At 33.4% G+C, this 16572-nt stretch overlaps 1 protein-coding gene across 3 annotated transcripts in view; it reads left to right on the top strand.

Moving 5' to 3' along the window:
- The window catches only part of Poxn (Pox neuro), a 47472-nt gene that overhangs the window by 14786 nt on the left and 16114 nt on the right, over positions 1-16572 (top strand). For all 3 annotated transcript variants that reach the window (XM_069038956.1, XM_069038958.1, XM_069038957.1), the window contains exon 2: positions 4289-4327. In XM_069038956.1, the coding sequence (XP_068895057.1) occupies positions 4315-4327 (13 nt within the window). In that variant the 5' untranslated portion in view covers positions 4289-4314. The remainder of the gene's footprint in view (positions 1-4288; positions 4328-16572) is intronic.

Here is a 16572-nt window from a genome sequence, read left to right as displayed (position 1 = left end):
GTAATCGCCAATCATATTCCTAATAATTTGGATAATTTATTTGTGGGAGCGGAATGTGCGTCGTTATAATAACTAATATTAAAGCGGTTATGATAACAATGTCCTAATGAAGCCACCCAGTTGGTAGTCGAGTGACCGCACCGTAACGACATTTCAATAATTGAATTATTTATAGCCTGTCTTTAGACAGGTAGCCAGTCTAACCGCCTCTGATTTCTGTTATGATTGATATTTGATTAGCTCTGTTTATTGGTAATTACCATAATCAGAAGGAATATCTCCGGACCTCCGAAGCCCCAAGCATGGAACCTGAATTACACTAATAAAATATGGCAATTTTTACCAGGATTATCAGATCGGATGTACCGTCGCCGTGCTTAGATTTTTATCAGATTTTCGATTTTTATCCAATACGCCGAACGAGACCATAAAAAATTTGACTCGTAATTTCGTAAGTTTCCTTCATGTAAGCAGAGCCATGATTTTATAAAGCATACAACGACTATGCATGAATAATTTAAATATTGATTATGTTTTATGTTGAAAAATATGAAATTAATGTAAATCAAAATCACAAGCGCGACGTGTTCAAGCCAAATTATTCTGGTAGTTAGCTCTCATTTGCATCGCATATCACGCATTTTTACCCTTAGGGAATACAGATTTACAATTTCAGTAATGTGCTTAAAACATCAACCTCTAATATAACAACAGCTGATTAGTAAAAATTCTGGGGTCAGCTTTAAGTATCGACGTCCATTTATTATCATCGATTGATTTAACAACATTCACAATACATCGAGCCAGTTTGAAAACACAGCAAAATTAACTGGCAAATATGTTTGAATTGGCAGTCCATTCCTTGAAACATATGTATTTCCCTTGTTAACTTTAATTTAAAAATTAAAATTTTAAATTTTAGAATATAAGTAAACACTAAGATGATAATAATAGCACATTAATTTAATGTTTTTGAGGTTATGTCAAAGGTTAAAAACCTTCATGGTTAATCTGTTTTCTGGGTAGTTTTGGAAATGACGATATAGATCTTGCACGCTTTCCTTCAACTTAGATGACGTTGGTTCAGTGAAGTGTGAAGTTCAAGTTCCTTGTTTAATATGTATATTGGAAAGGAAAGAATGTTATATTTCGATTACTACAGAACACATTTTTTTTGTTCATTCAGGGATCAGCATTTCGAACACTAAATAAGTGTATCCAATCTAATTTATGAGACTGCCTAAATTATTTTTTTTAATCTCAACAACTGACATTTTTTTAATGGCATATTTTAAGAAATGTCTCCAGGAAATGATGCTAATGATCCTAAGTAATCAACAACCCGCTGGTATTGTTTTTCATTTGGCTGTATTAGCGTAGACACAAAATAAGAAAATATTATTATTGCTATATGTACACAACTCTTCAAATATTAAAACCTTTAATCTCTCAGTCAAAGTAATATTGATTGACAACATAATTGTTATGTTAATCGAATGTAATTCTTTCATTTTCTCTTGAGATTTTAAATGTAGAAGAGTGGATATATGTACCTACTGTTGTCTTCCCTCCAACAGAAAATGGTTAGAATCGATTACATAATTAAATTTCTATTTTTTTCAAGGTCGTATGTATAGTATACATATTTATCCCTAATAGAAATATTCACTAAAACCATAAATCACACCAACAAAGAAACAGTTTACAAACCACTTACAGTCTTCCACGAATTACTTTTCGTGTTTGTTTCCCGAGATACATAACATGAAAAGTGGTATATAACTAAATATATAAACTTTTCTGTTTATATACCTAACTTGACATATGTCAAAGATAATCTCAAAATTTAGAATGAATTAATGTTTTTTAAGACTTTGCCCAAACGAACACGAAAAACGTTATTCAATATTCGTGCACTACTGCACTGTCATTTTTCGGGTATTCGGTCTGTTTTGCAACACCCGGGTATCGCCTCGTGCTTCAAATTTCGGCCTCATACCTGTAAAATAATCTTCTCACAGTGCTACTCATATGAAAATAACTATGTATTACCTCCTTTCTTTGTTAAATACATAGCTGGATAGGATTCAAAGATATTAAAAATATTTGCCTGAGGTTATTTAGCACTCTGCCATAAATTAATTGGAGTGCTTCAAGATCCGTTTCTTTGTTGGTGTGATTTATGATTTTAGAATATTTCCATTAGGGATAAAATAACTATACATAATTGGAATGTGACCTATAGTCTTTGACCACATCTATCTATAGTTTCTTCTTTCCTCTTTAACAACTTAAAACTAAATAAAAGAATATTAATTACCACACAAATAAATATTATACTTGATATTGTTTAAAATACTTATTTATTGACTTTTGTTAAATTAATCGCATTGTTAGTAATCAAATTAATATCCACAATATTTTATATTGGGTGTTCATTTATATCCTCAAAGTAGGCGTTGAAGAGTTGAGTATGAACGCACCACGGATTAAAGATCACGGATCACCTATTTAAATCTAACCTCACTTTTTAAAATTTCAGGCGGTAGATCCTATTAAATAAAATAAGTAAATTCACTATTCCGAGAAGTTTTACGCGTTCCTAGTAATTTGAAATTTGATTTCACTCTTAATGTTGAGAATTGGACAAAATCGTATTAAAATGTATTATAACATGTTTTAACAGATTTATTTTGTACTTGGCAACTATTTTTATTTTTTATACCCTAAATTACTTACTAGGTTTCCTAAAAAAAGTTTCATTTATTCTGAACTGGGAAACACCAATTACGTAGTGATTTTTTGAAATGAAATAAATGTTCACCGCAGTTTTGGCATATGATTGAAACATTTATTGAAAAACAAATTTCATGTTCTTAAAATTTTGAAAAAATTCACAGTATTTAGATACTGTGAAGACATTTTTAATGTGTTTTGTATGTTGTATTGTGTATGTAATTAGTGGTAATTTCTAATCATTTTCGATTTTTCAACATTGAAAAACATAACATTTCCACTTTTTACTAAACTTTCAAAACCTCCCTAGAGTAGAGAGTGGAGATAGATAGTAATATCGCGAAATTGTACCTATAAAACACTTCACGTATTACATGATCAGTCATCTCAAAAACATCAAATTGATACCGTTATGCCACTTGAATTATGACAGCAAAGCTCACATTTAGGGAGTGATTTGCTTTTTTCAGTGGGCGTAGCCCAAGGGTTAACCTAGTTTATCAGTCATCTATGGATTTGCGATTGAAGCTTAATTAAAAACATTTTTAAAATTGATTTTTTTATTACATAATGTACCTAATTTCAATTTTTCGTCAGCTCCTAATCCTAGGTATACAATTAAATTGTTTGTAACTTGTAATCACCATTGTAATAGTTTACATGAAATGTCAACTGTCAATTCAAGTAAAGACATGCGATTTCGGATTCATGGATGACTCGATTACAAATTAATTTGATCGCCCGATATTTTATTATTTATCATTACCTTTAAATTTTACATGAGTTATTTTTACGTTATAGCATTTTTGACAGTTATGAAACAGTTGCTTTCAAAGTTCGAAGAAATTTTAAATCGAATGTCACATTTAAAGAAGAACTTCATTACAATAATAAATGTTATTGTTGATATGGTGTCTATTCTTCGTTTAATTTTTCATATGTCTTTAAAGCTTGAACGTTTTCATGTAGCACGCATTTTCCTTGTTTGCTATTGGCAGTGTCCATCGTAAAACGTCCTTTGTAACCTAGTCGTTTCAGTTTCGCCATTTCCATTCCAATAATTTATTTCGCCATAATGAAGGTATCACGAAGGGACCTACGCGATGGTATCAATGAAATGGTTTTCAGCAAACGTAAAATTTCCTCGATTGTCGTCGGGTATTAGTTTAATTGATATAGCGGAGCAGTCGGTGGACGATAAGATTAGCTCATAAATATCTGGAGCGTGTTCGGAATTTGTGTATCACAAATCTGTTCCGTGCCGACTGTAAAATAGCACGGTACAGGTGAGCGGCGGACGCTTAATTCGTTTAATCGGGCCCACCTCGGCGACATTTACATCTCAAAGCTCACTAACGACCCCTCGTCACGCTCCCACTGTGACGTGTATTATGCGAGTGGTTGTACCACAAGGGGTGCCCGTTAACCGTGTCAAACACTCATGTACGATCTGTTTTGTCACCCCTCGAAATCCTGTCCATTTTTTATTTGTCTTAATTGTAACCTGCTAGTCTGCTCTACAGATATCTCATTGTCAGCTTTATCTTTACAGGTGGTGACCGATAAAGGAACCGAAATATGCCTCACACTGGTAAGTCACTCTCGTCACCTCTGACAGGAGACCTTGACCCAGGTTTACAGTTCCTGGCTTTTATCGTAATGTACTCGCTTCTTCAATAGAAAATTTCTAACATATTTTCTAAATGTGACAGATTTCCTTATTTTAAGAACGATGTAATGATGTTTAGTTTGTTGATTTTATTTATGTATGAAGATTGCTTTCTCTACTTCTCTTAAGCGAACATTTTAAAATAATTAACGTCAATATTTGTTTACGGCAACCCAACAACTATGAAAGCACCATCATCGTTCTATCAGTGAAGTTAAGCAACATCGGGTGCGAACAATAGTTGCATGGGCGGCCGCTAGGGGGAAACAGCGTTTCGTTGTAACTTCAATACTTAAAAGCTGCATTACTTGATTTTAGTATTGTCTGTAATCCGTAATGTCATATGAACAAATTCCGACCTGGATGTCGTGTATAAACCGACCATAATGCAAAGTAAATGATAATATAAATGGCCCTCTCAAAGGAATTATTATTTGATAGAAATATCCATAATGATAAATAAAATCCGGTGTCCCCTTTTGTTTAATTTGTCAAGGATCTTCCTGCATTTTTCAATTTTTTTTACTATTTTCTTTAAGTAGATAAATCCACAATTTTCAGTAGTTTAAATCATTGATTCATACAATTTCAACTCTCGAGTTAAAAGCGGGTTAAATCTGTCAATAATTAGATGTTTTAGTTTTAGTCAAGAAATTTCCTTTTAATTTAATTATCTAATGGGTATTGTCACAATTATTGTGACATGCTTGTTATTTTTTATTTCATCATTCTTACCCTTCTGAGAAATTATTTTTTAATATCAGAAAAAGTTGTCCAGAATCCAATTTCAACCCCATATACCGAGTTTCAATGCGAAATCGCATTCGCAGCTAGGATAACAGAAATATTCTAAAGCAGTGCTGCTTTTAAATTAAATCTTACTTAATTAAAATTTGATTTTTTTAAATAACGTGCACTCTAAAAAACCCCAAAGCTATGACTATTATGACAGTTCAGTTGGCAGCGCTAGTTTAAACATTTATGTATTTGACAGTCAAGTCTCTTTACTACAGGTTGAAGGATTTAAATATGTTTCTTTCATAACAGCAACATTTAAACTACCACTGTCAGCTGAACCATGATAATTATGGCTTATTTGATTTATTCTTCGATCGCAGGGTATTAATGGGTTAGGGCCCGATTTCAAGTCATGGTGGCAAATAGGTGGTGCAGCGCAAATGTATAGCTATCTTTGTCCTACACATTAATTACCAATATGCGTCATCTTTCTCTCTTGCTCCGTTACCATGACAACAACTGCGACAGTCGCAAGTCAACTTGAAATCGGCCTCTTAGAGATGACGCATATTGGTAATTAATGTATAGGACAAAGATAGTTATACATTTGTGCTGCACCACCTATTTGCCACCATGACTTGAAATCAGGCCCTTAGGTAGTAGTAATACGTACCTCTTTTGCATTCAAAAATTAACCAGGTATTCGTATTCAAGAGATTTTTTTTTTCCAAAAATAAATAAAATCAAGTTCCACACAGTAATAAAATATCTCTATAAAATGAACTTGTTATAAGCTCCAAATATGCCAAATATGCATAAAATGTTGGAGCACAACAAAGCATTGGTTTGATTTCGTCTACCATATCGTTTTCTGCATGATAGAAGAGTTAGTGACATTTATGTGATTGTAAGCTATTTATCTTTTTAACCATAGGGTGTGCAATATAATGTTAGAGTTCTTGGATAACTATAAGTTAATGATCGAGACCATATAACACTTAACAATTAAACTTTGTTTCGCCTCTTATTCCTAAGATATCGGAAAACAACTTGTTTCTCTTTATTTATGTAGGTGTCCTCAAAAAACATAACTTCCTTATTTATCGGAGGATTTTAATTATTTATACACCAAATTAAGTGGTTGTGAATAGGCTACAAAAGGACCTAATTAATTTATGTATAGCCCTAAGGGCTTCAAGGCTAAACTGTCAAAAATATTTTGCTTGCAAATGGGAACACATACTTTTTTTTAGTAATTCTGATAGAGATTTGTATTCTTAAACAACAGTGTATCACGAATATACACTTATTGGGTGATTCAAAATGATTGTGGCCAAGTATGGCAACTATGTACGAAAATTCGCGCAATTTTGAAAACTGTCAAATCAATGTGTAATAATATCAAAAAAATCAAATGCACGCTTATGAAATATCATAAAAATGACAACTCTATCTCATTCACACAGTTGCCACATAAATTTTCGTACATAGTTGCCATACTTGGCCACAATCATTTTGAATCACCCAATACATACCAAAGATACAAAAAAAAACCGCTATTATCGTCTATGCTCAAACTGCGCTAAAGCTTCCAGCTTGGTACTCGTCATTTGTTCCAAAAGTTAGTGTTATTTTTTTTGTGAAGTTATACTTGTTGTTTTCAGAATAAAAATCTCTATCAGAGTTACTAAAAAAAGTATATGTTCCCATTTGAAAAAATATTTTGACAGTTCAGCCTTGAAGGCCTTGAGGCTATATACTAGGCCATCTTGTAGCCTATTCACAACCATTTAATTTGGTGTAAATATAATTAAAATTCTCCGATAAATAAGGGAGCTATGGACTCGTCTTCTTTTTTGGGGACACCTGTATAAATCACTAAAATTAATTTTACTGAAACAAGCCCCTAAACTTATGTTGAGCCACTTTTATATTCACAGTAAATCATGGCAAGATAACGGAATTTGATAATTTTTTAAGCAAAACTGATTTACATAAAACCACTTGAACTTAAAATGTATTAACATATTCGAATAAAAAGTCACATGACTTGTTCAAGAAATATTAATAAATTATTGTAAGGTTTTAAAAAGATTTTATAAAAAAGATTTTGCGACTAAATGAATTATACCGGTTGTGATTCTAATTACCACACAAAATGTAAACACGTGCTGATAAAATAGCAGACCATTATTAATTTGTATATTAAAATTATTTCTTTGCTTTAAACAATATAACTATCGTGTGTTTTTGTAAATTTCACCTCAAAGTAGGCATTGAAGAGTCAATTGTGAACCCACCACGGATTACAGATCAAACTCAAGTGTTCGACATAATGAATAGTTCGAATAGTTGTATGTATATTTAATACCTATACAGGTTTATAAATTATCCGATTTTCGACATTTCCCACTAACTCAATAAAATACAATAAAATATAATATAATAACTAAAACTAACTAACTAAATAATTCAAAACAATAACAAATTAGCAGCTTTCCAAATACAATTATCCCTCCCCACATATTGTCCCTCTTCTCCACTCAACCTTCTTCATCCATTCGATCCCTCTTCCGTCCTCATTCAACATTTCTTCTCTACTTTCCTCTCTCTCTCTCAATTCTACGCATTCATTCAACATATGTTCTATCGTCTCCTTTTTTTCTCCACACATCCTGCACACTCTAATCCTATCCTCATTCCAATATTTATTCTCTCTCTCCTCATTTCCACACCTAAATCTTGCTATTATCACTCTCTCCTTTCTACTCTCTCTTCCTAGGTACTTTGGTAGTTCTTCCGTTATTATTTTTTCATACTTCCCATTGTACCTAGATTCCCTAATTCTCGTTCTTCTTTCCTGCACTTGCACATCTCTGTCTCTCTGCACCAATTCATATGTCATTGCTCTGCCTCCCTCTCGCATTCTTTCTATCTCCGCTCCTGCATAACCATTTCTTTCGAAATATGCCTCCCTCTCTTTCCATACCCCTTTTCCTATTTCTTTCCTTTTTTCTTTCAGACACTCTTGCAAAATTCTACACTCTCCTCTCTCTATCAACCTCTCCTCAAATCTTATTGCTCTCTTTCCTGCTTCTATTCTTATTCCATCCCTTTTTGTTTCCTCCATCACTATATAGCCCGGTGTCTCTCTATCTACTCCTAGCACCCATTTCAAATATTTTCCTTGCACCCCTTCCAACCCTTCTTGCTCTCTCCATCCCCATATTTCCGCTCCATACATCATCACGCTTTTCACCAGACTATCAAACATCATTATTCTCCTTCTAAAGTCATGTCCAAATTTTCTCTCTCCTATCCCCCATACCGCTCCTATTATCTTATTCGCTTTTTTCACTAACTCTCTCACATGTGCTGCTGCTGTGTTTCTTTCATTCATCACATAACCTAAATACTTAAATTCTTTCACTTCTTCAATTTTATCCTTTTCCCATCTCCACTCATTTATTTTTCTCCTACCACCCCCCTTTCTAAACACCATCATCTTGGATTTCTCTACATTCACCGTCAACTTTTTCCTCCTCATATATTTCTCCATATTTCCCAACATTTCTTTCATACCTTTCTCCTCTCTCGCTAGCACCACCAAATCATCCGCGTATGCCAAAGACCACACTTTTTCTTTGCCCACCACGACCCCCCCTGCCTGCCCCTTCCTGAACATCTCCTCTATATCTCCTATAAACGCTGCAAACAGGCTGGGGCTTAGTGGACAACCTTGTCTTACTCCCTTATACGTCTTGAAACATTCACTCACTCTTCCATCCACTCTCACTCTACTTATCGTCTCTTCATATATCTCTTCTATTTTTGTTACCAGATGCTCATTTATCCCTTTCTTTCTCAAGTATTCCCACAGTAAGTCTCTTTCCACATTATCAAAAGCCGCCTTCAGGTCTACAAAAAATGCATATATCTTGCTACCCCTCTTTTTTATCTCATTTCCTATTATATGATTCAAGATATATACGTTGTCCATAGTCCCTCTACCTTTCCTAAATCCCGCCTGCCCGTCTGGTAACGCACCCCGCTCATTCATTTCCTTCATCAGTCTTTCTTCCACAATCATCGCGTAGTGTTCGACATAATGTTAGGAACACATCGAGCACAGCTGAGCGGAAAGGAGCACAATCGAACTCAAATATTGTGATAAATACGGGGTCATTATAAATGATTGTCTCATCGCAGTAGGCATTGGTGACGTAGTTGAATGTGCCGCAAGCTTTATAACATGAGTGAGACTAGCATCGCCGATAGGTAGCGCTGCTGGCGGTAGTGTAAATTTGTCCACTAGTTTGTCTAACGTTGCGAAGCTAGCGGCACATCCCAAATTTGTGTGGGTTTTCAACGCCAACTGCGATGGGACAATCATTTATAATGACCCTGTATATGGGAGGACAAGCGCAAATAAACACCAACATTTACACCCGTTTGGTAATTGTTCACTTTAACTACTTCTGGAATTTTCGCGTTTTTTCTGGCTAGACAGCCTCAGGGCGTCCTCCTAGATCGTGTCCCACCATTCAAACCTTGTGCAAATGCCTTTTTTTTTCTCTCTTGTTGTGTTTCAAGGTCGCGCCAAGTCTTAGTATAACTAAAGGGTAAGGAAAATTTTCATTTGCACAAGGTTTGACTGGTGGGAAACGATGTAGGAGGACGTCCTCAGGCTGTCTAGCCAGAAAAAACGCGAAAATTCCAGAAGTAGTTAAAGTGAACAATTACCACTCGTTTATACGTTGTAAATCAGTACCTACACGATACTTTGTTATTTGCAAAGTTCTCCCCTATTTATTGAAAAACCAAATAAAAACAAAATTATTTTGAAAAATGCTTCAAATAATGCATTTCATATATGGCTTAAGAAAATGCTTAGTGCGACAGAGAAAGTAGTGTTATTCGTTTACGCTTGTTTGACAATCTTGAATGCATCTATAAGTAGAGAATTGCAAAGGTCAAATGTTTTTTGAACTAGACCACTTTCGATTAAATGACAACTGAAGATATTCTTGCGTAAATTTTCAAAGCGGACTAGATGTATCGTTATATAAATATAAATTAAATAATAACGACCCCACTTATGTAGTACTTACCTCACTTACTGCCGTGAAAGAAATGCTTTACCTGTCGTAAATAAGATGGAGATATTTAACAATGTTTTTGTCCGTATAGCTGCGTAAGTATTTGACGCAATTATCTTTTTCGCATAAATTCTTACAAAGGCAATAGGAAGATTTATTATCGTGAATGGTACTGAAGTGATCACTAACTTCACAATAATAGCATTACAGAGAAAATGAGAAGACATTTTTGCAGTTTTAACGTCCTTTCATTTATGTTTTTAAAAATTGTACAGTCTTCAGATTATTTTCTAGTCTATTCACAATGATAGCCATTAAATGTCGTGTTAAAGGTCGCGGAAAGGAATTCTTTTGTACAAAAAGCATGAACGTCACAATGCGACAGTGGCTTGTTTAACAATTGTACAAATCGCATCTACATTTGCTATATATTGTGTTTGCATTTTTCAGTATTTCAGATTTAATAAATTATTAATTAAATTAATGTTTACCAATTACTACTGGTAAATGTTTTATGTCAGCGAGGTGAGCAGCTTTTTTACTTTCAAATAATTGATGACATGCTCTCGAACAGCAAATCTATTAATATTTATATACGGTGTATATCCAATTACGAGACCATCGCAGAATGACTGACTTGTGTTTACCCACATTTCACAAAAATAAAAACATAAATCAAAATAACCATGATAAAACCAGGCAGCATCTGCATCCATTGCATGTTACTGTGTTTTTTACTGTGGTCACATGTCCCATAAATACGTAATAAAACATTTTTTGTGGCCTTCCATCAAGTTTGCCAACATTATAAGAGTGAAATTGACAGAAATTGGAATAGTTTCACGTCGTTTCTTTTTCTTATTTTTTCGAAAGTAGATTTTATTAAATAGAAAACTATGGGTTAATATCCGTATTAAATATCAGTTAAGAATAATTTATTTAGGTGAGAGAGAAGAAAAAGAAAAAACACTTTTAATTTCGTTTACCTTCATTTTACCTATTATCCAGAATTTTAATAAGCCAGGATGTTTCGAAAGACCTCTTCTACCATTAACTCAATTATAAACAACCACCACGGCCTTTACTCACCTAAAACTCCATTTCGCGTGATCCAGTTCCAGCACCTGCCGGAGTATTTCATGAAAAATTTTGTGTTGCGTTAGATTTTTTACCCCCAAATTGCTTGCAGTTGTTTGCAATTACGGAATTAAAATTCGAGAAAATTAGGTATTATTGTTTTTTTTTTCTCGGTGATGGACAGAAAACGCAACGGCGCGACGTAGAGCTTGGCGTCAATTAATTAAAAGTTTAAAATATGACTTGTTTTCCTCATCATGAATATATCTCTTTAATTATCCCGCCGTTGAGGTTAATGTTAATTTGACATAATCGATTCCAGTAGTGGGAAACAGGTTCTCTTGGTTCTGTAGATTTTATCATATCTGGTAAATGTCCTACCAGATTGTACCCAAATTTATGTACTTACATGAGGACGCCACAAGGGGACAAAAAATTAATTACATGAATTCACCGCTTGTTATTAATTCGCCGCGCAAAGGAAGTGCTTTTTGACAACTTCCGGAAAGAAATTTTAATATGCACGTAATGCAACTTGCATTTTCAAATATACTAACTTATATCAAATATTTATATATTCATCTCCACTAATTACCAGTAATTACTAATTATTGATCGTCTGCGAATGAAACTGTATGTAGATATTGGGAATTTTTTCTAGGAAGATTTTGAACAGCATTGGAGACAAGGAACATCCCGGTCTAAGCCCTTTGTTTACTTGAAATGGCTGTGATATATGTTTTCCTAGTTTTATATCACTACGTTGATGTTTATACATTTCTTTAACGGTATCTGTCTAATATCTATGTAATATTTTTATGCTACATCTTAGATTTCAAATAATTTTTGAAGGTTCACAGTGTAGTAGGTTTTTTCCAAATCATTGAATAGCAAATGCGTTTCTATGTTGTTTACTTTCCTCTTTTCTATTAATTGTTTACTTACTACAATATGATTAACAAAAAAAGAGATAAGGGGCGGCAATGGAAAACTTGTGGTGTAACTTAATAAACTGTCACTTGTCAATTTGACATTTACGTGAATTTTACTCAAAAATGATTTTCACTCGAGTATATAAAATATACATTCACGACAGAATCATATTTTTGAAATGAGAACGAATGAAACGATAATTGGGTTTTTCTAATTTGCTGTTTGAACAAAGCTGTTAACGCATTCATCCGTAATCTAGGAACTATTTTCAGTTGGTAACACACAGTGCCGGCAGCGAATTGACTCTGGTATTCTCTGCTATTTGCCGCATTTCTGGATAATTCATCTTTAATTGCAATTTCACTTGCGAAAAATGACAATTATGTTTAGTCTAGATTCAAATTTAGAATTTTACTTTAAATGTTAACCATGAAATAAAAATGCATTTAATGTGCAAATTAAAAAAAATAGCATAAAAAATTCGTTTTATGAAACGTAAGAGCACTCGTCATTTACAGGCACTCCTGCTTGCAGCAGTCGTGCTGCAAACCTGACTCGTGTCTTAACATAAGTTTTATAAAACTCATGTTTTAATATACTATTACGGCAACCTACGCCACACATTTTCAAACGACCTGTTTTCCATAGTCGCCCTTTATATGTGTTAAGGGAAATGTGATTAACCGGTCATCTATATACAGGGTGGTCCCGATATAACCTGCCAAAAGACATCCAGTAATAGGTGACGATGAGTAGAACTCATACACAAAAAAAGTTTCTAATAAAAGTCTTTTCGTTTTCGAGATAAAAATAATTGAAAATTTGGTCAAAATTTGCTGTACGCTAATGAGTTAATCGGTTTTAAAAAGGTAATTCTGGTTACTTGGCTGCAATTTCTTTAGCAACGGTACCTGCAACACCTATGACATTTGTCAAGTTTAATTTTAAATTTTCGAATCCTTCAAAAGGTTATGAAATTCACAAAACAAGAATACGCCGATTTGCATTTACTCTATGGCGAAACACGTGGTAATTCAAGACCGGCAAGGCGACCATACGGCGAGCGTTTTCCTGAAGGAGTCCTTCCGTCCCGTTGTACTTTTGTGGAGCTACATCCGCATTTATGTGAGGTTGGTTCTGACTGATTCCAATACGATGGCGTCCCCGATCCTCCATTTAACCCCTCTGGATTTTAATTTTTGGGACCACACGAAAGATTTGGTATACGAAGTTGAAATAAATACAGGAGGCCAACTCCAGAAACGCGTAACAGACGCCGCGAACCAGATTCGTAAAAACCCAGAAATGCTGAATTCTGTTTATTAAAATTGGTACCAGCGTACTCAAATGTGCTTAAATACCAACGGAAGGCACACAGAACATTTATTATAAAATAATTGTTCTAGTCTAGTTTACCTTTCATTAGTTAGTAGATATTCTCAGTTAGAGTTGAAAGTACGAATATGTAAAGTGTAAATAAATTTATTCAATACATTATTTTGGCTATTTAACCACAATTAAGACGATACTCTTGTTACACAGTTCTTCCACAATTTTGCACACACTACCTCTACATTTATTTACACATTGAGGAACACCACTTTATTTATTACTCATTCATCTCAGTCTACAAAATCAGCTTTTGTACCTAAATAAGCTGGTGAATTAACGCACACAGTGTAGGTACAGCGTTTTCAATAAATGTCATTAATTTGATTTAGTTTGTCACATCTGAGATTTGTCATAAACGATTCAGGTACCTATGTTGCTTAGATACTGTCATACTTACAAACACCAACAATTAATTCCTGAGTAGGTACGTATTTTTGTGGTCAGCAGCGTCGAATGGGTGTGGATAGGGGTTAATTTATCCCCATTATTTTGGACCTAACAAAATGGGGTTTTTTGGATTTGTTAGATCCTTCTAATGACCCAGAATTTTTTTGGCAGGTTATATCGGGACCACCCTGTATATAAAACTGAATGTCTGTTTCTTTATTTTGTATGCAAATCTACAGTTTTACTCCGATCTTGATGAAATTTTGTACACTTGATCTTCAAAACAATGAGAAATTTACTGTCTACTTTAATTTTACAAAAACCAACCCCTACTATCATTTTCAACCCTGTTAAGAAAAGAAGACAGTTTTTTCGAGTTGGAAATACCCTCACCTTCGCCGCTTCACCCCTATTTCATCCTCTGAGTATATCGTCACCTTCGCCGCTTGACACCCACAAAAAGCAACCCCTTTTATCATTTTTAAGCCTGTTAAGCACAAAAAAAAGTTTTTTTTTGAGTTGGAAATCGCGTTTGCATGATATGTTCAGGTGTCATAGTTACATTTGGTGGTTTATAAAAGTAGCAATTTCGCAAAATGTGTTTGAATGGTTGTGTTTTACCGGAAGATGTCTTAAATGAAGCAGAACAAGCTTCAAATAGCTTAATAGCGGAAAAATCAAAAGGCAGGTATCTGAAATCAAACGAGACAATCAAACAATAGGAAGATCTAAATAAGGTTACAACTGAAAATAAAAGTGTTATTTTGGCGTATTTTCATGAATTGGTAAGTGATAATAGTGTTAGTTTCTTATCGTATTGATCTTTTTGTTTATACAGGCTGTTTGATGAAAAACGCCTCAACCTATAACTTTGTTATTTATTACCCGATTTCAATGAACAAAAAAATCAAGATATGGTTTTTCAAGCGCTACAAAACAGCCATAAAATGTTTTTTTTTTGGCGTTATCTTCAATAGCTAACGATAGTCAACTTTTTTTTTTAAATGGACACATGTAGTTTTTTAGGCTTGGTCTGGTAAGGTTTTTTTTTCTGGATCTAATGATGTATTGAAAGTTATCATTTGGTTCATAGCTAACTGAAAAAAAAATAAAACATTTTTTTGTGGTTCAGCTTATAAAATTTTTAAGAGTGCCGTGAAAAACAATCGGAATACAAAGTACGATAAATGTCATCTAAACGTCAGCTTAGAAGTTTTCATCTGCTTTTTTAAACTTTTTTTATTTAAGTATAAAATAACATTGTCAGTCATGCAGGATAGCAGTCATTTGACTATTATTTTATGTTCGAGTGTAATAAAAATCGTAATTAGTCAAAAACAAAAAGTTAATAGAAAAAATAATAATAATTAAAAAAAAAAATATTTTTTTAAATTATTATTTATGTTTTCCAAGAAAATGATAATAAAACTCTTCAAGATTGCACCTGAAAATTTTCAAACTCACACTTGACATTTGTTGCTATTTGTATTCCAATTGTTTTTCACGGCACACTTGAAAATTTCATAATAAACTGAACCACAATTAAAAATTGTTTTATTTTTTTTTCAGTCAGCTATGAACCAAACGATAATTTTTAATACATGGTTAGATTCAGAAAAAAAAACTTTATCAGACTGAGCCTAAAAAACTACATGTGTCCATTAAAAAAAAAAAGTTGACTATCGTAAGCTACTGAAAATAACGCCAAAAAAAAAATTATTTTATGGCTGCTTCGTAGCGCATGAAAAACCATATCTTCGGTTTTTTTGTTCATTGAAATCGGATAATAAATTAAAAAGTTGTGGGTTGAGGCGTTTTTTATCAAACAGCCTGTATAGTCGAAGAAAAAAGTAGTCTACAGTAAAGATTTAATTATTCTTCGTAAAAAGACAAACTTCATATTGAAATTACTTCGTTTATCACAATACATGAAAGTAGAAACATAATTTTAAAACATTCTGAAATTTGCGGGCAAAGCCGCGGGTAAAAGCTAGTTATGAATAAAATGTAATCCATATGAAGCGATGTTTGGTTCACCAATAAAAGTCGTCGGTCTTCAAACTTCAAGTCTTCCCAATGAAACTATTATGAATTTAAATACAGAAGAAGAGTTAATTTTGCAAAATATAGATAAAAAATAATGGAGATGGTAATGACATCAATACAGAAAATGTTGGAATGGTAAAAACTTCTCAAAATAACAAAAACAGTAACTCGAATACAAACGAAGAAAATGAGGAAGAGATCTAACTAACAACTATTCAAAACGACAAAGATGGAATTAGTGGTTTATCCGGTTATAGTTTCGTTAAGGAGTAAGTAGTAAGGTATATTAGAAAAACGAAAAATAGCAAAAGCAAATCTTAACAAGCAGTAAAAATGAAAAAATACCCGTGGAAAAATTTCCTGCTGGAAGATATGACTTTACAATTTCTTATCAAATTCACCAATGGGCACTGGAGATTATGAATAATAGCCGGTAAATGCAATAAATTGCAAGATATTAATTATAATAACCAATATGTACTTATTCTAGTTATA

The sequence above is a fragment of the Tenebrio molitor genome, chromosome 2, assembly GCF_963966145.1.
Source record: "Tenebrio molitor chromosome 2, icTenMoli1.1, whole genome shotgun sequence".
NCBI lineage: Eukaryota > Metazoa > Arthropoda > Insecta > Coleoptera > Tenebrionidae > Tenebrio > Tenebrio molitor.
Note: the sequence above shows the minus strand (reverse complement) of the source record. Positions and strands in the feature narration are given on the sequence as shown.